Source organism: Elephantulus edwardii, unplaced genomic scaffold (assembly GCF_000299155.1).
Source record: "Elephantulus edwardii isolate Elephantulus edwardi_28Jun2011 unplaced genomic scaffold, EleEdw1.0 scaffold00001, whole genome shotgun sequence".
Taxonomy (NCBI): Eukaryota; Metazoa; Chordata; class Mammalia; order Macroscelidea; family Macroscelididae; genus Elephantulus; species Elephantulus edwardii.
This window is the reverse complement of record NW_006399751.1, coordinates 6,219,906-6,243,632: the sequence shown is the minus strand read 5'-3', so window position 1 is coordinate 6,243,632 and position 23,727 is coordinate 6,219,906. Positions and strand designations below refer to the sequence as shown.

The following is a 23,727-nucleotide window of genomic DNA, read 5'->3' as shown; positions in this document are numbered from 1 at the left end:
GGGCGGGGCGTCACGGGCCGGCCGGCCGGGCTGTGCACCTGCACCACGGCGGGCCGCCTGGGGCACCGTCCCCGGCCCGCCCGGCCCCGCCATGGCCAGGCTGCAGAGGACCCCTGCGCGCAGTCCCGACAGCATCGTCGAGGTGAAGAGCAAAGTAAGGGTCCCTTGGCCCCGGCTTCGGCCGCGGCCCTTGACCAGCTCCTCTTCCCAGCTCCTTGGTCTCTATCACCTTTCTCTCCTCCACCACCACCCATGCTCCATTCTCTTGGGTTGGCTGTTTCTTTTTTATTCTACTCGCCTTTCCTCAGTCATCTTACCTCCTTCCACGGCTGGGCTCCAGAGTCCTCCTGTGGCCTGGGTACCTGGAGGGCGGGGACAAGACCTTGGACAGCGTCTGTCTCTTTGCTGGCGCGGAGGGCTGGGCTCCAGACTGCTGCGGTGTCAGCTGCCTGGTCTTGTCCACCACCTTGGTTCTGAGGTGAGAAAGCGGCGCGGGCTCCTGCCTGATCCCTCCTCTTCCCCCTACTCTGGCCTCCAGTTTGATGCCGAGTTCCGCCGCTTCGCGCTGCCCCGTGCTTCGGTGAGCGGCTTCCAGGAGTTCTCGCGGTTGCTGCGTACGGTGCACCAGATCCCAGGTCTGGACGTGCTGCTCGGCTATACGGATGCTCACGGCGACCTGCTGCCCCTCACCAACGACGACACCCTGTACCGGGCCCTGGCCAGCGGGCCCCCACCACTGCGCCTGCTGGTGCAGAAGCGGGGTGAGGGGGAGAGAAGATGGGCTGGGGAGGCAACCTCTGTGGGGAAAGGTGTCAGGGTACAACTCCTCTTGCCCACAAAGGTTAATGTATACTCACGGCCCTTAGGCCTCACTCACTGCAGTCCCTGCCCTTGGCCTGACTTCCAGTTCAGGTCTGGGCTTGGTAGAAAAGGGCACAAGTAGATCAGGGTCTCTGAACTCAACGTCCTGTCTCCTATAGCAGAAGCTGACTCCAGTGGTCTGGCCTTTGCCTCCAACTCCCTGCAGCGGCGAAAGAAAGGACTACTGCTGCGGCCAGTGGCACCTCTTCGAACCAGGCCACCCTTGCTCATCAGCCTGCCTCAAGATTTCCGCCAGGTTTCCTCGGTCATAGATGTGGACCTATTGCCTGAGACTCACCGGAGGGTGCGGCTGCACAAACATGGCTCTGATCGCCCTCTAGGCTTCTACATCCGAGATGGCATGAGTGTTCGTGTGTCTCCCCAGGGCCTGGAGCGGGTCCCAGGCATCTTTATCTCACGCCTGGTACGTGGGGGCCTGGCTGAGCGTACAGGGCTGCTGGCGGTCAGTGATGAGATCCTTGAAGTCAATGGCATTGAAGTGGCTGGGAAGACCTTGGATCAGGTGACAGACATGATGGTGGCCAACAGCCACAACCTCATCATCACTGTCAAGCCTGCTAACCAGCGAAATAACGTGGTGCGGGGAGCATCTGGGCGTCTGACAGGGCCTCCCTCTGCCCGGCCTGGGCTGCCTGAACCTGACAGCGACGATGACAACAGTGACCTGATTCTAGAGAACCGTCACCCTCCTTGTTCCAATGGCTTGTCCCAAGGACTCCCATGTTGGAACCAGCGCCCCAGTCGTTTGCCTGCTGGTGCTCGCAGCTCTCTTCCCTCCCTGGATGACCGAGAGCTGGCCAGCTCAGGCTGGGGGAATAGCCTTCGAGGAGATGGCAGTGGCTTCAGCCTCTGATAGGCAGGGACTTACCCACTTTGCCACTCCAAGCTGCTGGGGTGTGGCAGAAACTGCCCTGGTTGAGATTTTAGCTTGCTCACAGTGCCCTCTCGGCATGGGGAACATTAAAAGTTTTCTACAAACGCAGTCATGGTCTTTCTGTGTCCTAGGATCCTCCTCCTCTCTGGTCCCACAGCCACCTCCATCTTAGAAATGAGGCTGGAGTAATGAAAGCTGCAGGAAAAACCTTCCTGCATTTGAGCAGCCACTAGACTTGGCATTTTTAAGGCAAGAAAAGCTCTTATGGAAGTAAGTTCATTTGTGTAAAAATGTTTAATTTTGAGGAAGAGGAAGCTGTTGTGCTAGCTCTTTGGCGGCCAGCAGTGTCCAGGACATGTACACCGGGGAGTACTGGCCACCCTCCTGCTCCTGCCTTCAGACCTCCACTCTGTGACAGGGCCCGACCCTGCCCTTTGCAGCCATGTGGCAATCCTCAGTATGGGATTCTGCCAGGCTTTTGCCACTACCCTCAAACAAAGGTCCTCAGGTGTCCATCTTCACAAAGACCTTGGGGCGGGAAAAGATCTTGATGGCTTCCTCTACTTGCACCAGCTTCCGGTCCAGCTCAGCACGATGGCCAAGAGCCCTCAGTGAGTCGGCCCCAGCAGGCAGCAACACCAGTTCACGAAGAAGCTGGTTCTGGCCTACAGAAGACCCCAGAAACAGTGAGGGCTGGGCAGGGGTGCGTGGGCGCCAGTGGGTTCTCATCCCCTTACCCAAATGCTTACTCTGGAGCAGAGAACTCAGTGTCTCCAGCCGCTGGTTCTCGGGCATCCGAGTGTGGCCAGGGGGCAAGGCAGGGTCTGGCTGGCTGAGCTGGCGGGCCTCGGCCTCCCGCCGCCACAAATCCTTGCGCTCTAACAAGCTGCAAATGCACAGACTCAGGATTGATGACCCCTGGGCAGAGGCTGGCTACCACCCTAACAGGTGCTCCTCATTTAGGGACCTACTAATTAGGCACGTGGCCTTTCTGCGTGGCATTGTAGTGTTCCTGGGCTTGCCGCTGCTGCTCCAACACCTGTGCCAGGACCTGCATCGAGCGAGAATGCCGCCGGGGAGCCCTCTTGGCAGTGCGGGCATTGTGACTTATGAAGTCCACTCCCAGGCCTGGACCCTGTGGGAATGGCAAGCACGAGGCAGACAGCACTCAGGTATGCCTCTGAGAACCCCTCCTGAACATATGCCCAGCCTTCCAGTTCTCACAATATATTCTCACCTTAGCACTGGGATCTGGTGGGGTGAGCTGGGGACTGGGGGCACGGGGTGGTGGGAGCCCAGGGCCACAGCGGGAGTGTGCCCTCAGGAAGTGGGCAGGCTCTGTCGCAGACACAGGGCCAGGCTCCTGGAGGACAGGGCACAGCAGAGAGTCAGTCAGAGGTCAGGAACTTAAGCCACAAAACTGTGTGCTCTTTTCTCCTGCCTCTCAAGACCTTTCTATCCTCATCCTTGTGGACTTTTTCTCTTGAAAGGACGCATCTCATCAGTATTTAAACATGCATCACACATATTTAAGAAAACAATTTGCCACTCTTTAAACGTCAGTCTTGGCCCACGCTATTACTCTTTCTTCTTTTCCTAGTCAAACTTACTGGCGCTGGCCCCTTAGGGTCACTGACCGGCAACCTTCAAATCCAGGACTCACTTTTTTGGTCCCATCATCCTCAAGTTGATCAGCAGTAACGTCTGATCTGAGGTTTCCTGGTGGTATAGTGGTTATACCCTAGGCTGCTAGTTTGACCTCACCAGATGTGTAAAGACTCTTCTTGGAATTGGGCAGTTCTAGTCCTACAGGGTCACTGTGGGTTGAAATTGACTCAATAGCAGTGTTTGGGGGAAAATTCTGAGTCTTTTTCCTGAATATCCATCTGCTTCCTGGACACACTTGTGCCCCTGGGCAGCCCCACAAATCCTCTGGCCTTGGCATATCCACATTAGATCTTATCTCAACCTTGCTCCTCCTCCTGAGGTCCCTGGAACGGTTATCTACCCAAGACCAACCCAACTCCCACGCTCCACTGTGACCTTCTGGTTTGTGTGGTTCTTTATGGTGAGGGTTCATCTGACATTTCAGCCCAACTAGTGTTTTTCTCCTCCCAGTGAATTAAAGCCCCACTGCCCACATTCCCTCTGGACTCTGAGATTGTGTCTCCATGGGATGTTCTCATCCATTCTTCTTTCTTAGTTTTAGTCCCTCAGGATCAGTCCAACCATGATCACTTATGAGGAGGCTCCAAGCCCCACCCTGCAGCAGGCCTAGGTGTCTTAGTCATCTGTTACTTAAGTGCCCTGTCCGTTCCCATAACCTAGATCAGGATATAACTGCATGTTGATCAACAAGATGAGCAATGCTCCTCACTCCTCAAGGCAGATACCTGCAGTTGGGCCTTGACCCGGGACTCCACCTTGTCATACTTGGGTGATCGCCACAAAGCCTTCAGAGGCCTGGGCTGGCCCTGCTCCCGGCTGCGCTCCTGCTCCCGGAAGCGCCTCTGTATCTCCTTGATCCGTCTCAGGTTCTCCTTCTCATGGTCTTTAGGGTCCTTCCCTGGAGGGAAGAGATGCTGCCAGGCCCTGTCCTATGCACAGCCCATTCGGTCCAATACAGATCAGTTCTCACAGGCTCACACCCTTCTTCCTACAGAAAAATATTTCTGGTCTCTCCACCTAAGTTAGATCTTACACACATACTCCACTTCAGTGGAGGATGCTTCCTTCATTACATAGCAATCTTCTATGCCTGATTACCTTTTACATTTTTATTGTGAAGTATACCATTAATCATCTTGTATATTCCTGACCTCTTCTCTTAGCTTGTTTGTTATTTCCCACCTTGACTCACAATTAACGATGGTTGCCGTCAACTCAGCTTGCCCAGCACCCATAAAGCCTGGCACACCAGCCAAATAAACAAGGCTGCTTTGATGGATAAATGCATGAAGCTAAGGCTTTCTAGGCACCACCGCATTCAGTTCTTTCCTAAGAGGAGGTAGTGCGTGGTTTTACTTCTGTTTATTGTTGGGGTAACTGGACCTCAGAGAGTTAAAAACTTGGACACGGGTTAGGGAAGAAGGAGCTGGCTGCTCTCCACTTCTAACCTCCAGCTTGCCTCTTTTCCCCTCGGGACTTACTCTTTGGTGAGGCCCTCGGGGTTAAGGAAATGCCCCCAAATTGCAGCAGCACAGTGCCCACGCCGCGCCGGCCACGTTCCAGGATCTCTCGGCCTCCAGGCCCGATGCGCGGACGACGGGGTGGGGCAGCGCCCAGGTCTGGGTCGGAGGTCAGCAGGTCCAGCTGGCTCGCATTTCCCTCCAGGCGCCCTAGAGCTGAGGGGCGGGCCAGGACAGAGCGCGGGGCTCAGTGGGGCGCGGGGCTGTCCCGTCCCCGCCCTGCCCCGGCCACCCGCACTCACCCGACGCCGGCCGTCGGTAGTAGTCGGGGCAGAGGGTAGGATCCGGGGGAATGGGCCCCGAGATGCGGGAAGGGCCTTCACACATGTCGCCGCCCTGCAAATGTGCACCGAGGCGCGCTGGCTGCGCACCCCCGGAGCCAAACTCTCCTCCAGCCCCGCACTTTCCCCCTCCACTCAGACCCCGACCTAGGGCGGCCCCCCAATCCCGGCCCGCGCCCACCGCTCCCGCAGCCTCTGATCGTGGCCCCTCCCCCGCAGTCCCCGGGCAGGGGGTCTCACAGAAGCCGTTCTGCCCTTGGTAGAGGCCCCGGTGAGTTGAGTACGTTGTTGCTAGGCAACAGTGGCTTCCGTCCCTAAGGTTAGGGGTCAGTGTTGCCAGTGCAAAGCCTTCTGGGGCTTGTAGTCCCAGCTGAGGTGGGGTGGACCAGCCTCCACTCTGCCCAGCACATCCAGGAGTCTGTGTGAGATTTGCCAGACGGGCCCTTTGCGGGGGTCACACAGCCGCCGTGGGGATGCGCTGACCCCCACAAATCCATGACTTCAGCAGGAACCAAGAGAGGGCCCGGGGCCCAAGAGGAGATCACTGTGGGGCCAGTATTGCTTGCAGAGACACCAGCTGGCCCCAACCAGAACTCTAAGGTGACCTTTGGGTCAAGCTTTCTGACCTTCAAATACTTGGCTTCTATATTCAGAGGACAGACCGCTGGATCTCTCTGACCCTCTTAACTGCCAGGGCCAGCTCCAAGCGTGGGAAGGGCTATAGGCCCCCCCAATCATCATTGTCTAATGTTGGCTTTTAATGATCTGATCATTAATGGCCATGGTGACCAATAACCTGTGTCACCTCTAGTGTTCAGTGACACAAGGCCAGTGTCCAGTGCCAGCCTGTGAAGCCTGCCAGACCCAGGGAGAAGATGAGTGCCCAGCAGAACCGGCCTTGGAGCTAGAGCTCCAGGAAAGGCTGAAGCCAGAGGTGGGGACTCCAGAAGAGAGGACCCCCAGGCCTCTACCGCTCACTGGGCGGCCCAGCCACAGTGTGAAGAGGAAGCCTGCCAAGTGAGGTTCACCCTCAGGGGATCTCTAAAGCCTTTAGGAATGTAAAGGGCCCCCTTTCCCATCTCCCCTTTTCAGTCTCTCAGAGAACATGGAGGAGGGTGCAAGTTTTAGAAGGCACTGAGCAAGTGAGCTTTGGGCCTCTGCCATCCTGGGGCCTCAGGACCAGGGAAGGGCAGATATTTGGCCCTGGGTGGTGGGCAGGAAGGGCAAGCCCCTTGGCTTTGCACTTAGGGTCCTTAGGGCTCCTGCTCATAGCTCATCCCTTGGATTCTCAGGGACTGGTCACTATGTCCATCCTAGGACTGAAGCTGAGAGGCCAGGGGGACTGACACTCCAGAAGGAAGAGCTAGGCAGCAGCCAGAGTGAGCTCTCATCTGTCAAACAGCACAAAAAGGCCAAGAAGCGCAAGAGTCAGGGGGCCCCAGCGCTCCCACCTGCAGTCAGTACAGCATCAACCCCATCGGAGATCTTGGGGCTGGAGCGTGAGTGGCACTCTGCGCTTCCCCCTTCTCCCTTGGCTTCTTGTCTCCCTCATGACCCATGGTGCTCTAGCACTGCCCTATCCTTCCTCCTTGCAGGCAAGGCCCAGCGCCTGCGGCCCTTGTACCAGTACATCAACTATTGCAACCCTGAGCTGAACCAAGCAGGGGACATGGACAGAGATGCTGAGCCTGAGACAGAGCAGGCCCAGGTCCCCAAGGAGGCAAAGGCAGCGGAGCAACTGCATGCCTTGCTGCCTATGGCAGGTGAGACAAGCTCAGGCTTCGTTTTGCCCTGCACCCAAATGTTAGCTCCCCCCACCCACATTCTGGCTCCCCTGGCAGAGGAGGCTAGAGTAGAGTCTGGGGGTCTACCCAGCCTGGGGGTCAGTTGCTGGCCCAAGGCTGAAGTGGATAAATCAACTCAGGTGGACATTGACAAAATGCTGAGTGTCTGCGCTGCCCCACTTGTGCCCCCACTCTCTCCTCAGTACAGGTGACTGGCCCCACTGGTGGCCTCTCTTCCTGTACGCAGCAGCCGCTGGGCCTAGATCCTTGGGTGGATGGGGGCTCTCCCACTTGTGAGCACTTTGTTGACAATAAACTTTTTCTGAGTGTGAAATTCCTCAGTGCACAGTTGAATACCTGGTCATCTGGATTACCTGAGAACATGACAAAAATACAGATTCCTGGGAAGCCAGACAGACTTCACTGAAGCAGAATCTGAGGGATAGGGCCTAGGTTCTGTGTAAGCTCTCCCAATGAATCTGAGGGTCAGATAGACTGAAAAAACAGAGAAATGGTGAACAAGGAGAGACTTGGGGCAGAGCGTCTACAGTCAGGCCATGGGAAACAGGGGCTTGGCTATGCTGTCTCCCAAGGCGGTAGCCTCCGTTGGATCTGATCAACCTTTGGGGACCAACACTTAGGAATCCCTGCTGTGAGATGGCAGAGAGGAATCCCTGCTGTGAGATGGCAGAGTTCATCTGACTGTCCCAAAGTGCTAGGGCTATCTGTGGCTTTCTGGCAGGAAATGTAGGTAAGAAGGGATCTCCACCTGATGTACTGTAGAAAAGGTGCTTCATAGGGAGCTCTGGTGGCCTAGGGGCAAGAAGTTGCACTGCAATCCCAGAGGTATGCAGTTCGAATCCACCAGATGCTCTGCTGGGAAAGGAGGGGTAATCTCCTCCTGTACCAGTCAGATCTGATTTGAAGGCGCGCGCGTGCGCGCGCACACACACACACACACACACACACACACACACCCCCACTAAAATAAAAAGAAGAAAAAAAGAAAAGGTGCCTCAGTGTGAAGGGTAGAGACTTTGGACAGGAAGCTGAGTACAAACCCTAGATTTAAAGTTGCAGCATCAGAGAAAACATAAAAGTTTTACTTCACTTTCATTGACCTGTAAAGCCTATTTACTTTTGACCAGGGGCTGATAGCTTATGATTTGAGAAATGCATTCTAGACGGTGATTCTGCCTTCCTCCAGTAGGGGGCGTTGCAGGACAAGCCTGGACCTTTGGTTCCAGGGGTGTTAACCAGAGGACTGGGGTGCTCATAAAAGTGACCCTGCACTAAGCCATGAAGTTTGCCCCAGGACATTGAGGGATCTTATAAACAAAATGCTGGTGCCAGATGGCACTAAAGCCTGTTCCATTCAGGGACATCAACGTGGCCCTTAGGTCCAATGGATATCTGTTGTTTTCTGGTTCAGTTCTCAAATTTAGGTGGGACCTAGTAGGATGCCAGGGTCGGATCTGGAGCTGCCATCCCAGCAGCAAAGATGCAGCCACTTCCTCTATCTTGACTGTGGCAGCTTCTGGCTTGGAGGTAAGCTCTCTGGAGTCTAGCTCAGGCCAGGCTGCTGCTGCAGCTTCAAGGAGAAAGCACCGGTCTGGACGAGGAGCTGAGCAGGAAGGGCAATGCATGGGCAGTGCGAGGATTCACAAGAGCTGGACAGGTAGGAGTTCAGAGGCAGGCTCTGTGGACAGGAGGTTCTGACTCAGTCTTAGCTCCATCACTTTTATCTTACAGAAGATAAGACAATTTGGCCCACTGTGACTCAGTTTCCTTAGATGAACAGTGGGATTATTGGTAATATTGAAGAATATTTAGAGATTAGAATAAAGCATATGATGAGTTTACCCTAGGGGACTCACCAAGCAGTAAACAGTCCAACATTACTCACTGTTATTTTATCTCAAAAGGATAATGCTTACGTAAAACCAGGACAATACAGAAAAACAAGCCTGGTGACTTCTATAAGGATTACCAAGAGGAAAAGGAAGCCCTCCCTCTGCTTTTGTGGCAAGGAGCCCAGGGCAGAGCAGAGAGGGAAGGTTACAGAAGGATAGAGTTTGATCCAGGCATAACAATCCTAGCAGGCTGGCAAAGTCAGACAAGGAAGCAAAAGGGACTAAAGTGTCTTCTTTTAACACATCTGACATTCATGGTGAAAAGGCCCGCACTGTGTGGTCACGGCTCACAGAAAGATGATGGCTGGCTGGCCGGGGCAGGCATCTTTTGGCTAAACTTGCTCCAAGCCTTCACTCCGAACCCATTCCCTCCAGTACATCTCATCTCATCTCTCTCTCTGAGATTCCTGGTGCTGTTTTCAGAAAGAGAATTCCCTGCTCACTTCATGCTCCAAAGGTCTCAAACCACCCTGCCCCAAATGAGCAGGCCCCACAGGGCCCCTTCAGGAAGTCTGGGGTCTTGCTCTCTAAGGAACTATGTATTTGAAGGGATCCTCAGGAATAAGCACAGTGATGGGAGGGTAGCAGCCAGAGGTGCCCACTGGCCAGTGATGAGTCGAGGCCAGCCTCAGAGCTGCTGAAGAGCCAGAGGAGAGACATTCCAATCTACAGCAGTAAACAAGCCTTTCACCATTAAAGAGAAAATCCCAACCTACTAGACAAACAAAAACCAAAGTCACATGCTGTGAGGTCATATTCTCTGACTTTATTGACATTTTTCAGATATTCTAAACCTGACTTTCTGTCTGCCAAATCAGGGTCCTGTCAACAGCCCCTGAGAGCTCATCTAATGAAGGCGTCTTCTGTGCACCAGAAGGGACAGCCTGGAAGCCTGAGGGCCTGGGAGGACGGAGGGCAGGGGAGGATCCCTGAGGGCAGGCAAGATGCACTGCCCAGCTGAGAAGAGGCTCGGCAACAAGGCTGCTGCTTTCTCCTCAGCTGACTCATCAGTCAGGATGGCTCTGTCTGCTTTCTCAGACTCTTAGGGCCACAAATCAGGCAGAAGCAGCCCACAAGTCACATTTTTGTGGGCCCAACTCCCCAGCTGTGATCAGAGAGAGACCTAGTGGCAGCACCCCCTTTATACAACGTACTGGCCTATGCAATAGAACATCCCCTGCCCGCCCATTCTGAGGGGTAAATGAGGGGACAGTAGGGCTATTTGCCCAAGCTCACCTAAGGCTTCACTCAGACCAGCACATCGGATAAAACAAAAGCCCCCTTGCTGCTATGGCCACAGCTCCTGGTCCCCCTCCTGGCTTCTGTGCCCCACGGCAGGAAACCCTCGTGAAGAATCACAGGTTATTCCGCTGGAGCACCTCACACAGGTTCTGGTTGGCATCGGGCTCCTCTGTCATCACCTCCACTGCCTCCCACTCCCCAGATCGACTGGACCTTTTGATCGCATCTACCACACTCTGCATGTACAGCCCATCCTCGAACGAGGCAGCCATGGCAACAGGGGCCCGGTCCCACGTGCGGCGGTCCCCCTGGCCCTGGAAGGACTGGCGCAGGGCCTGTACCATGTACACCATGCCCTTCAGGTACAGCAGGGGGACATCCTGTGGTCCCTGCTCAGGCAGCCCTGTGCCCACCGTCAGCGAGTCCCTCAGGAGCAGCTCCTCTTGTGTGGCAGAGTTCTTCTGCCCGTACAGGTCAGCCCCCCGAGCAACGAGGCGTCCTGCGGAGCCCACCACCATGACCTCGTGCACAAAGGCACCTGGCATGTTGAAATTGAGTGTCACTGTGCTGCACACTCCCCCGCTCATGAGCATCTGAAAGAAGCAGAAGTCATCACTTGTCACGTGCCGGATGCCATGAATGGCTGCATTCTGCCTCACAAAGGTCTTGAGCAGGCCATGCACCTTCTCCGCTCTCCGGCCAGTCAGGTGAGTGAGCAGGTCCACAATGTAGGTGCCCATGGTGTGCAGGCCTCCACCACCCATGAGCTCGTCACAGATCCAGCCGTAGCTGGGGCTGAGCAGGCTGCCTGAGTAGATGCGGGCGTCACAGATCATCACCGCACCCACGTAGTGCTCTGCGATCAGCTGCTTCATGCGCACGAAGGCGGGCAGGAAGCGCAGCACGTTCCCCACCAGGCTCATCAGCTGCGGGTAATAGCGCGAGGCCGTCACCATCCTGAAGGCGTCCACTGAGGTTGCTGCCTTTTCACACACCACATTCTTCCCAATACCTGAGAATAAGACAATAGATCTTAAAATTCCTCAGGGATTGCTGTTGTTGCCGTGTACTGTCCAGTCAGAACTGACCCCTAGCTGCCCCTCCGGTGGGTTTCCAAAGGCAGTAAACTGCTCGGGAGGAGACTGCCCATCCTTCTGCAGAGCAGCTGGTGGATGTGAACCGTGTGCCTTGGGGATTGCAGCACGGCTTCTTACTACTAGGCCACCTGAGTTCCCTCCTAAGGGACGGCACTGGGGAAACTGAAAAACAAAACTCATTTCTCCAAAGCAGACGGATTCATGAACACCTCCTGTGGAACCAGAAGGTAGCCTTGGGGAGAAGGCACGGTGCCTCAGCCTCAACTGCAAACAGCTCTTATAACTGGAACTGAAGAAATAGGGGCTGAAGAACAGGGAAATTCTTAAGGGGAAAACCTGCAGAAGCAGATAATACAAACAGCAGGAGGGAAAGAGATGTCAGAGAGAGGCCAATGTGCTTCCACGTCTTTATGGACTAGCTAGACACGTTCGGGGCCAAAGTATAAATATTTATTCTAAAGTGATGGGCTCTGCACTGTCAGAGCTCCAGAAAGGGTTCTAAGGTGATGCACAGGCTGTTCTCTGAAAACTCTGGTCCAACAAGCTAATGTGCACAAAAGGCCTGAAAATGCTCAGCACCCCTCAGGGGGTAGGGATGGTGGTGGTGAAAACATCCTTTCTGCCCATACATTGCAACTGGAATGCATTCAAAAGAGGGACAAGAGCTAGATAAAGATGGAAAGAAACAAGATTAAAATGCCAGTGCTGGGGGGGGAGGGGGGAGGGGTTTGTGCGGGGAAAAGGGTGCAACAATGAATGAATGGAATCCCAAAATCTCTGTAGATGTTCATTGAAATGAAAAATAAACAACCTAAATTAAAAAAAAAAGAGTCTATCATTATGATAATCTCAGTGGAATAAAATACTTCATTTTCAAATTAAAAAAAAAAAAAGCCAGTGCTCATGAGGGAAACGGGCAGTCACAGACACCAAGACCTGAGGCACCCCATGACACTTAGGTAGCTGAAATGAAAACAAATCTTACTCCTTTTAATACCTTTAAACAGAAAATGTATAAAGCTCATTAAATGTTATGAACTAGTCATATACCTAAGTGTACAGTGTTACGGCAAGCTAGAGAGGGGTGAAAAGACCTCGTTATCCCATTACTCATTCTACAGGCAATGCCCATGGTGAGCAACCCCAACTCCACTCGCCCAAATCTCTTTAAGAAGCTGTGGGCTTTCTGAGAGAAGAGACTCACGTTTGGTGAAAGAGGTTCTGCCGGTGGGAGTGACATGAGGGAGCAAGAGTTCTGGGAGAGGAAGTGGGGACCAGGGTATCCTGACAGGGGATTGCTTTTGCCTGTGTTACTGAAGGGGCTGCGATAACCTGATCTCCCTATTTCTGCCCTCACTCACCCTGGCCTCTTCTCAATAACAGCCAGGGAGTTCTGTTAAGAGTTAAGATGGAGTAGATCCTAGTCTCTTCTCAGGCCATTCAGAATTAAAACCAAAGCCCTTACAGAGGCTATATATGACCTTCCAAAATGTTTATTCTCTTTTTTAATTATTATGGTCCTTTCCTTGTTTGTTCTGCTCTAGCTCCTAAAGGTGAGCTGAGAATTGCCAGGCAGAAAGGCAGACTGGGCTCCACTGAGGTAGTGAGGGCATGGAACCCTGGGCTGGATTCTATCGGGCCTTACTCTCTTAGCTAAAGACCATGTTAAGCATTTGGGCCTTCCCATAGGGCTGCCCAGGCTCTACTCCTAAACGCCACTGCCGTTCCTGGTTGACCAGCAGCCTGGATGCTATCTGAGGGGAACCAGAGGAAGATGGTGCCGTCCCTGGGTTCGTGCATTGCCAGCACTTCTATTTTCATGCTCTTGGTCCCATGCAAGGCTTCCAAGTGCTTTCAGATGGGACCATAAAGCAGGTAATTTCTATTGGCAGCGTACAGCTTCTCCAGAGAGACTCCGGTGGATCTTATTCACAGACTCGGGAGGGGACTCAACAACGGCCATTACAAAGTAATACTTGTTTCAACACACACACACACACACACAAACCCAAACAACCCTAAGAATATTTTATACAAACCATCAAGACCTCACAGGATGGATGGGTCCTAGCATCTAAGCTGAATGCCCAGGAAGAGTCAGTTACTGGTGCTGATCTTCAGCCTTTGAGACAGGTATTTTGGGTTCCAAGCCTGGCTCCCGCATTTCTTTGCTGAGTGACTCAGGCAATTCCTCAACCTCTCTGTGCTTTGGTTGACTACAATCTTAGATAGGAGACATCTCCATCCTCGGTCAAACGAGGTGGTATTTGTACTGCCCCACCCCACACAGCTCTGCCAATGATACATTTTATTACCATCAGCAAAGTGGAGATTGTTGTTAGGTGCTGTCAAATTGATGATGACTCATTAGCGACCTCATGAATAATGGCTATGACCCCGGCCCTACCCAGTGCCATCCTCATCATCTCTAATATACCTGAGTTCATTATGGCAATTCATCTCTTAGAAACTGAGTAGACATAATACTCAGGGAAAAAAGGCCTGTGTTTTGATTTTAAAAATCACATAGAAGTTACATTTGCCTGCACATTCAGTATTTGAACATTTGATTTTTTAAAGTTTTAAATCCAATGTGAACAATGATGTTTCCTTATTGTATGTAGTATTGTTTATCAAGCTTCTCCTGGAGTTCAACTCAGCCCTGCCCTGTGGAAGCTGACCAGCCCATCTGAGATCATCTGGTGCCTTGGCGGGGCATTCCAGCTACTCACTTCCTTCACCACCACACCTGCCACCCTGACCGGCGAGCACTGCAGAAAGCACTTGCCATTTGCACGTCCAAGAGTCTCAGACCTGAGCTCCCAATACAGTGCACAACCCCCCCAGGGCTGTAGGAAGGAGAAACACAGCAAGGAACACACATATATCAGTAGCCTATAATATTACTTCTGTTTACAAAACTCTTTAATCTCCCACTCTTCTCTAAATAATAATGAAAACTTTACAACAGGTGTTGGCAGAAGAGGAGAATGGCAAGCCATGAGTCCCATGCCCAGGGCAGAGAGCAGTGCAGAGAGCAGTGTGAGTTGAGCAGGACAGGCAGAATGGCCAAAAAGAGGTGAAAGGTCATTGAGGAGGGGCCAGGAAGAAGGGGCTCAGCAGGGCGATTAGCCTCTGACAGCTCCTCCTATCTTGGGAGCCTCCAATGCTTCCTCCTGCGTGGAATGCCATGAGAACTGACAGGAGAATCCCATACTTGATGAAAATGTGGTTGTCTGGTTGCTAAACACATCTGGCTGACCAGTAAACTGGTCAGTAAATTGGGTGTTTGGACAATGACCTCCCCCCCCAAATGAGAAACAGCTCAGTCACTCCTGAAGTTTCCTACTGGCGCTGCTCATTGCTGGGTGGGGTGGACAATGTACGGGGGAGGGGAGACGGAGTGGGAAAAGAAAAATATTTCTGTGGATGCTGGGAGTTGGACAGTGATAAAACTAGAATAAAGAACCCCTGTTTCATGTCACTAGGGGTGAAGGAGGCAAAGAGCTCTCTTCTTGAACCTGAAGAATAGGAGAGCTTTTGAACTGAGAGTCCGGCAGTAAGACCACATGGGAATTAAAGGGCATCCTGAGTTTAAAAGGCTCTTGTGGGTCAGCTGCACAGGCTTTGTATATATAGGAAGACTTGAGTTGCTTTGAAGATGAGTTTATGTTAAGTACATGTAGCTTTCCTACTAGACAGTCAAAGGACAAATTACAGGAGCTGAGACAGCTGTCAGCCAGAAATGAAGAAAGCATGGCTGCCAAGTGCTTAATAGCTTATAGATTTTTCTAGTGGGTGAACAGGGGAGATCTGGTTGTCTAGTGGGTAGAGTTGTGCTACCAATCAATCCAAAGGCAAGAAGTTCAGATTCACTGATGAATTTATCCTTCAGAGGTATACTTTTCTTATCATAGCTCTTTCTGTTGTATTTTTCTTTACTATTTTCTTCATGTATTCCTACCTCTATTCATCTATTCCTATGGAGCTCTGGGGGGCTAGTAGCAAGAAGCTGCATTACAGTCCCAAATGCACACAGTTTGAAACCACCAGCTGCTTTGAGGGAGAAAAATGGGCAATCTCCTGTGCTATTTACAGCCTCTGAAAACCTGCTTGAAGGGTCAGTGGTGAGTCAGTTCTGACTCAGTAGCACAAAACAACAATAGAGGGAACAAGTTTCAAATTGCAAGACTCATACCCCCAACATTACCTGGCAGTGATATGCCCAGGATACCAGAGGCTCTGAGAAAGTGCCCAGTGCTGCTGCAGACCATGGGGAGCCACGCTCACAGCACTGGGCCCGAGAACCCTGGAGATATGGGACCACACAGGATTTCAAGCAACAGGATAGGGAATCAGCCTTTAAACAGCACCATTTTCACTTGTTTTATAAAATGCAGAGGCTTTAGCCTTTTTTTTTTTTACGGAAAAGGTTCTGCTGCTAGGTGAGTGTGTGGATGGGTAATACTTGGGAATGCTGTCACTCAACCAGGGTTTCCCGGGCACATTCTACTTTTCCAACCACTATGTCCTTCTCCAGATCACATGCCAAACACCTGAGACGGTTTTTGGGTCTAATTTCTGACATAAGTGAACAGAAATTTTCCTATGACTCCAAATCGGGCAGGTTTACACCCTTGGAGAACACACAGTTGAGTGAGGGACTTAGTCACTAATCAAATCATCATACAAGTAGATGTAGTGTCCTTGTGATGGAAGCAACAAAGGTGGCAGGCACAGAAACTTGAAAGAGTACACAGCAGACAGTGGGCCTGGGCCACAGGACAGGGAAGGATTCCCAAAGGACTGGTTATGCTGTGATTATCTAGGTGGGGCGGCTTGAGGAATACTCTTTTATTCACTCAAGAGCCCATAAAAAACAAAGCTGGTAAACTTAAGTGCTTTTCTAATGAAGCAGAGAAGTGCCAAGAACTAGGTACAAAAATCCACCTGTTACTGATAGATACAAGAAAACATTCAACTGTGGCAAGGATGTTGGAGCCTTTTGCACAATAAAATATATTTTTCTGAATGACTTCTGAACGAAGAAAGTACATTAGGAAATAAATACAGTTTCTTTTAAGAAATTAATGAAAAAGCTTTAAGGATGAATTTGAGGTAGCAAATGTCCAGAGCAGATGGTGGATTTGAACTGTGTGCCTTTGGGATTAGAGTGCAGCTTCTTACCACTAGCTCATCAGAGCCCCATAGGAACAGATAAAGAGGAATAGACAGAGGTAGGAATACATGAAGAAAACAGTACCAAAAAAAAAAGTACTACAGAAAGAGCTATGATAAGAAAAGCACGCCTCTGAAGGATAATTCATTAATTAACTTTATGAGAAACTAGTAAGAATGAGGGCATAAAATTATAGCCTCAGGAGGGAAGTAAAAACGTAATTTTAAAAGGCATGAAAAGTTTCAGGAGAGTAACAGTCTACATCATCTATGTCCTGAGCTCTGCAAATGTACCTGGTGGTGTAGGCCTCACAGTGATGCTTCTCACTCTCTATGGCTTGCCTTTTCCAAGGCTTAGCACAGCACAATGCAAAAAAGATACTTTAACTAAAGGCTTCAGGTGACAATGAAAAACTTCTGATGGAGTAGAAGCCTAAAAGAATTGGCCTAAAATTAGAAACCTGGCTTCCCATTGGAATGTGATTCCAATGAATGCCTTTCTCAGTCAGTCATGTATCATCTCAAAAAAGGTGAGAAGTGTAGACAGAGACTGAGGAGGACAAAACTAAGACCAGAGGTGGAGGCTGGTGCCAGTATCAGTTCTGTGCTCTAGTTATAGCAGTTCATGCATTTATGGCCAGTGTGGTGGGAACGCTACAGAAATTCTGACCTCTCCTTTTTTGTACTGAGGTCAAGTGGAAAGTCTTACTAAATATAAATACTGAAAGCACGTGAAGAATGAACTTCGTAGTCAAAACAGGCTGCTGAGTCCTTAGGGGCCCGAGTGGCCAGTGTGTGAGGGTGGGTCCAGCTAACATGGTCTCTTCTGGATTCTGGGATCATGGATCTATCTGTAAGACTAGACCTAGGACCCTCATCTACTCACTCTTTATTGTCACTGCAGAAACTGGGAGAAAACTGCCTCACACAAGATCCCAGGAGACTCTGGTCATCCCTGGCCCCTCTTGTTTACAATGAGCAACCCAAACCAGAAAACAGCAAGCTGGTGGCCAAAGAACTCTGGGGTTTCCTCTTCCTTCCTGCATAGCGTGGAAGCAGTCTCCTTGGGGGGGTCTAAAATCCAGGAAGAACCAGAACTTCCAGAGCTCTGTTTCTGGACGCCTCACCTCCCTAGCATCTAACTGCATTAAACCCACAATGGCAGAAAGTCAAGTGCCCATGGAGGTTCTGTTCCTACTGAACTAGCCTTCTAACATGTTAGCTTAGTTCTACTCCTGAAGGCAAGCTAGAAACCTTTATGTGCCTTCAGAAGAATGGAGGGACCAGTGACTAGGCTCAGTGAGCTATTCTCACATAGAGAGTTAGAAAAGAGACTCAAGCTGCAATTTCTGGCCAACACTTAGAAAAAACAAATTATTAAAAATTCTACCTAAGTCTTTTGTCACTTAACTTGTAGAGCCATTCTCTATCTTCTCCTAGATTATGGGATCCAGAAGAAGGGAGGACCCTGCTCCAACACTGTTTTCAATGCCAATGTCCAGAATGACACCAGATAGTGCTTAGTACACAGGAGGCATTAAAAAAAATTATTGCCAGATGAACATTTACTGGTATTTTCTTATTCAACTTGTGACAAATAACATTTCTAAAAATCTAACTGGATCAATAGGCAACAACATGATAAAATGGAGTAAAGATTGAAGTTGTTGACGATTTCATTTTACCTGGATCTACAGTCAGTATCCATGGTGATAACAGTCAAGAAATCAAAAGACAAGTTACCCTGGGCAAACGGGCTGTCAAACACCTCTTCAGAGGACTGAAGACCATGGGTGTCAGTTTAAAGACGAAGGTGTTTTCGACCCAAATTATGGTATTTTCAATTGCTAAATATGCATGTGAAAGTTGGATAAGGAATAAGGAAGATCACTTAAGAATTGAGACCTTTGAAATACAGAGTTGGTGAAGAGTATTAACTAACTCATGGACTGTCTGAAGAAAGAAATCTATCTTGGAGGAAATGCAAGCAAGGTGCTCTTTTGAGAGGTAAGGATTGTGACGTTCCGTCTAACAGACTCTGAACATCTTGTCAGGAGGAGCCAGTCCTTGGAAAGAGATATGCTGGGAAAAGAGGAAGATCTGCAAGAGATGGACTGATATAGTCACTCTAAAAATGGACTTGAGCATAGAAAACTGTGAAGAAGACATAGGATAGGGTAGTTTTGATTTATTGTTCATAGGATCACTGAGTCAAGTTGATGGCATCTCACAAAACAAATTATATATATGTGTGTATATATATATATATAAATACATACATACATGTAAAATAAATCAGAACCACTCACAGGATAAAAGGCAAAGAGAAGAAATTACTTATAGGGCACAGGAGAGCAGTTCAGAAAACTATTCACAGCCAAGAGACCAATAGGTCGTGGAACCCTAGAGCTTCCCAAGGGAATAGGAGGCATAAACCGCTGTCACATGGATCCTGTTAGAAAAGGTCTTCCTGCCTCTGGCAATATAAGATTGGAAAGTCTGGCAGGAAGGGTGTGTGCTCCGCAGTCAGGGCTGACCAAACATGGGGAAACGACAGCTACAAATCCTCCTTCCCTGCATGCCACAGAAGTAAAAGAACAATCACAACCAATTTCCCAGTGCCAATGGCTTTCAAACGACCTCACAGGCACAAAGTCCACACTGCCCTGAAATCTCATGACAGGACAATTCTTCAGACTTATTTCCTTCATTGGCGCAAGGATTTTCTGATGGCGGTGGGAAGGCTATGCATCTCCCAGCTGCTGGTGCAGACCTCCTCTCATGGTTACAGAAGCCCCAACACAGACAACCTCAGCACCGCTCCAGGGGTGAGTGATACCCCAGAGCATGACTGTCTACACTCAATAGCTCAAGAGAAGCTTATGTCCAACCCAACGAGAGATACTGTGTGCCCCTGTGAGAGCGTGACCATCCATACCTAGAGCCTTCACGGATATCTGTCGGGTGAGCGGAGGGGGAATATTGATGCAGACCAGATCCACGTCTTGATGCAGCAAGACGTCGTCAGTCCGGCTGGTGTAGAAGGTGATGTTCATCTCCTCAGCAAGCTGCTTTGCCTCCTCCTCTGTCTTCCCCCACAGAGCCTCCACTGTGAACCCTTCTGCCCTCAGCAGTGGCACCAATACCCGAGCGGAGCTGCCAGTCCCAAACACACCCACTCCTGGGAGCATCTTCATCCCGGCTTCTCAGTTCACCAACTCATCTCTTCACAAGAGCCTCCAGCATAGGTCCAAAGTGCCCACTGTCCTGGTCAAACATGGCTCCTAGAACAACAAGCGAGACATTGGCTATTAGTGTAGGTAGGCACAATTAAAGAGATTATTTTCTAGTCTTATTCAGAAGCAACAATCTGTCTGCCATAAAAGCACAAATGAAATATGAAAATGAAAAAAGGTGCAGAATCTTCTTTCCTGGAGACTTAAAGTTATCAGCAGTATACATCTGCCAGCCCTCAGGAAGGAGGGGAAGGGAGGAAAGGGTGAAGCCGAGTTCATTTCTGGCTTACAATTTCATTTTCTGTTTGGCCCTGGTCAAACCATTTTGAGAGTCAACTCTAAAATAAGGAAAATAACTGACCATTTATGTTCTTTCTGACTATAAAAGTCCATGAATCTTTAAAGTGGGAGGCAAAGGCCAATAAAAGAGGAAAGAGAAATGATCAGATGCTATACAGAAGCAAATTTTAAAATTTGATGGTGTTGAACCCAGGAAAATGTACAATAATTTCACTTTTATTTATTCATTTCTCATTAACACGGAGCCTGAACTTTTACCAACTACCAAACTGGCTCACAAAATAGTACGTTTAGAAAGGTTTTTACATGAAGATGCTTGCTTTAGAATTCTTTAACAGTGAAAAACTGACAATCTAAATACCCAATAAAAGTCAAAGAAGAAAACCACACAAGATCCTTCACTAGGGACCAAAATACTGATGGAAAATGGAATTGAGTTGGGGTGTCTATAAGCTGCCAGCCAGCCTATTAAGCCAGCTGTTCCCACTCTGGCTGTGTTACCTATGACTCCAAACCCACCAAATTAGTTTTTGGGGAGTAGACCATGTCTCATAAAGCCCCCCACATGGTTCTCATTGGCAGCCTTGGCCAAGAACCTCTGAGCTGTATTTAACCCAAACAAAAGGTTATCCACATTAGAGCTGTTAACAGCATTTCCTCAATTTGATCTATGTATACTTCCCTCAACTTTCTCTTCCTCACTTTACTATATTAAACTGAAAGAAACAAATTCACCATAAAGACACATCTACAATAATACAATCCCTTTAAACTCTATATTCCCTAAGCCTCACCTCAATGCTGAGTTTAAGGGAGTCTTGTCACAGGTGTCCTTCTTCTCACCCCAAATGCTCTCTCAGGTCCTTGCTCTGATCATTTCCAAAGCCTTCAATAGTATAGTAGTGACTTCTTACTCTGCAGCACGAGACCAGATTTCTCCTGTTCCCAAACATTCTCTTCCTGTACTCTATCTCATGAAGTGTTACCACTGTTCATTTAATTCCTCTGGCCCAGATATCTGGCCAATGACCCCATTTCTTTCTTCTCCTTAGTTACGGAGACCACATGAGTTGTTGATTCCACATCTTTGTCAGGAAAATTGCAAAAATCTCCCACTGGACCTCCTGGTTTCCATTTTTCCTTCAATCCGATCTTTTAAAAATCTTTTAAAAATGAGATCATGTAATTCCTTTTACAATCTTTTTTTTTTAAATTTTATTATTTTTTTTTTGTGTGTGTACCGTCAAATTGGATCTGACTGGTACAGGAGATTGCCCCTCCTTCTCCAGCAGAACATCTGGTGGATTTGAACTGCATACCTCTGGGATTGCAGTGCAGCTTCTTGCCACTGGGCCACCAGAGCTCCCTCAACCATTCAGATTTTTCACTGATTTCAGATTGAAGTCCAGATTCCTTAGCATGATTTACAAGACTCTGTACCGGTGAGTTGAAACATGTGGTGTTGGAGAATACTGAATAGCCTATGGATTGCCAAAAGAACACACAAATAGGTCTTGGGGGAAAGTGCAGCCAGAGTGTTTCTTGGAGGCAAAGATAATAAAGCTTCATCTTACAGACTTTGGACATGTTGTTAGGAGAAGCTATTTCTTGGAGAGAGGCATCATGGGTGAAAAGACCAGTGAAAGATACGGAGACCTTCAACTACATGGATTGATACAGTAACTGCTCCAATGGGCTCAAATGTGTCAAAAGTGTGAGGACGGCATAGGATAGAACAGTGTTCAGATTGTTGTTTATAGGGTCGGCTCCTAACAAGGCCTGCATGATGTAGAAATGTCAGGATAAATCTAGCTTTGTACTAGGTCACTTTCAAGGATTATATAAAAAAAATGCCTCAAAACACATACTTAAATATGCCAGTAAGGTGAGTGCTATGTGATTATTAAGTCTAAATCAAAAGTTAGGGGAACAGTTACATAAAATGACAACAGTGTCTTTACAGTACATGTTAACAGTAGAGGAAAAACTCAAAGCATGAGAATAGTTGCACAACTCAAAGAACATAATCTATCACTGGCTAATACAGGTAGAAATTGTTGAATTGAGGTTTTCTTGTGTATTTTCTTATTATCAACAAAACAAACAAATATGCTGCAGGTCTCTGCACAGACCAGTCTTTTATTTCCTTGAGCTGATGACCTCCTGGGATTCCTATGTGCCCTGCCTTGCCCTCCTATGGAAATCTTTCCTGCATACCCACCCAGATAGAGGAAAATGTTCCCTTGCACCTTCAGTATACTTGCAATATGAACTATAACGTCTTCTTTGTTTTACCAGGGCTATAAGGCCTCCACTGAGTACTGAGTGAATAAATAAATGAACTCATTGTTTTCAGGAAAGTATTTTCTTTTTTAATTTTTATTTTATTATTTTTGTGAGTGTACCATCAAATCAGATCTGACTGGTACAGGAGGAGATTGTCCCTCCTTCCCCGGCAGAGCATCTGGTGGATTTGAACCGTGTGCCTCTGGGATTGTAGTTGCAGCTCCTTGCCACTAGGCCACCAGAGCTCCCTGACCCAGCCGTTTTATACCAGTGTTCATAGCACCATTGTTCATAATAGTGAAAAGGTGGAAATAATCCAAGAGTCTATCAGTAGACTCTTTTGTTTTAAAAAACAAAAACCAAAACATGGCCTGAATCAGACACATCTTGAGTTTTCAAACTGACAATTATAAATCAAGCAATCCGCACCCTGTGTCCTTGAATTTGTATGTGTGTGTATAACCTCCTGACGAAATTCTCACATGAAACCCATAGAGGGTACAAAGATACTTAAGGTTTGTCTACGGTGCAAAGATGGAAGTAATGTGGTGTTCAAAGTTGGTGGAGTTAGTAAGAAAATGAGGTCCTCTACAAATCAAAACATGGCCATGTAAGTGATACTAGATAAATAGTTACATAGACAGCTCAAATAAACTCAGGATCCTGTAAAAAAATATCTGTGAGTTCTATTCCACAACAGTATTTACATTACTAAAATTACATGTACAAAACCAATAATGGGGAGCATTAGTACTACCAAGAAATAATTGCCAAGAGTAGCGTACATTTCGTTTTATTTGGGCCCCTATTCAATGAAGCTCCTTGACGCAGTAGACGGCCAGAACATCTGGAGGTGTCCAGGGGATCCCAGGGGCACAGACGCTGTGGAGTATTTATTTGCTCCACAACCGAGACAGACAGTTGGCCTTCCAATAGAGTTGACACCCGAATTTGGATTCCAACCCCCCTAAATTATCATCAAACATAAAAAGTCACAACTGGACCTAATGGAAAGGATGCTACCATGTAACACTAGAGATCAAGAACTTAGAGCTGGATGCCATGACTGGCTAGAACTCAATGTCTATCTTTCTTGAGGAGAAGAGCCAAGAGATAAATCTTTGAAAAGAATAAAGGAATTGAGAATTTTCATCATCACCTCCATTTTGCAGAAACGAGTGAGAATTTCTGTGATCTTCCCAGGGTTTTGCAGCTCATAGAGAAGTATCAGGAACAGGGACTACCTGGAGACTATTCTAGAGGACCACATCTCCACTTCCGGTAAAAGTCTTTTGAGGCTCCTTTCTGAAACAAAGGATGGATTTATTTATACTTTCAATCTTTGGTGGACTACAAACACCAGCCCCATCCCTTGAGTTCTAGGAGTCCAATTAAAAGCACTGTCTGAGAGCGGTAGATGAGCGGACTGTCCGACGTGTGAGCGAGGCGGAGTCTAAGACACAGCC

General features: G+C 49.0%; 4 protein-coding genes across 5 annotated transcripts; 2 read left to right on the top strand and 2 right to left on the bottom strand.

The window, feature by feature from the left end:
* Nucleotides 1-4: 4 nt before the first annotated feature.
* PARD6A (par-6 family cell polarity regulator alpha) lies at nt 5-1,868 on the top strand. Of its 2 annotated transcripts, none has more exons than XM_006878686.1 (3): nt 5-154; nt 539-761; nt 984-1,868. In XM_006878686.1, exons 1-3 carry the CDS (start codon nt 92-94, stop codon nt 1,733-1,735), a joined length of 1,038 nt encoding a protein of 345 aa, XP_006878748.1. In that variant the 5' UTR covers nt 5-91; the 3' UTR covers nt 1,736-1,868. The 2 variants fall into 2 exon arrangements, with proteins under 2 accessions (XP_006878748.1, XP_006878747.1); XM_006878685.1 differs by having other exon boundaries at nt 7-154; nt 981-1,868.
* A 392-nt stretch (nt 1,869-2,260) lies between these two features.
* ENKD1 (enkurin domain containing 1) lies at nt 2,261-5,271 on the bottom strand. The gene is made up of 7 exons (XM_006878684.1): nt 5,187-5,271; nt 4,906-5,100; nt 4,150-4,322; nt 2,994-3,119; nt 2,728-2,891; nt 2,506-2,642; nt 2,261-2,421 (listed from the first exon to the last, which is right to left on the bottom strand). The coding sequence occupies exons 1-7, from the start codon at nt 5,269-5,271 to the stop codon at nt 2,261-2,263; spliced, it is 1,041 nt and encodes a 346-aa protein (XP_006878746.1).
* A 449-nt stretch (nt 5,272-5,720) lies between these two features.
* Nucleotides 5,721-7,221, top strand: LOC102849793 (chromosome unknown open reading frame, human C16orf86). The gene is made up of 4 exons (XM_006878893.1): nt 5,721-5,825; nt 6,037-6,220; nt 6,518-6,724; nt 6,821-7,221. The coding sequence occupies exons 1-4, from the start codon at nt 5,721-5,723 to the stop codon at nt 7,219-7,221; spliced, it is 897 nt and encodes a 298-aa protein (XP_006878955.1).
* A 3,056-nt stretch (nt 7,222-10,277) lies between these two features.
* On the bottom strand, nt 10,278-19,636 carry GFOD2 (glucose-fructose oxidoreductase domain containing 2). Its single transcript, XM_006878683.1, has 2 exons — nt 19,378-19,636; nt 10,278-11,176 (listed from the first exon to the last, which is right to left on the bottom strand). Exons 1-2 carry the CDS (start codon nt 19,634-19,636, stop codon nt 10,278-10,280), a joined length of 1,158 nt encoding a protein of 385 aa, XP_006878745.1.
* Nucleotides 19,637-23,727: the final 4,091 nt, after the last annotated feature.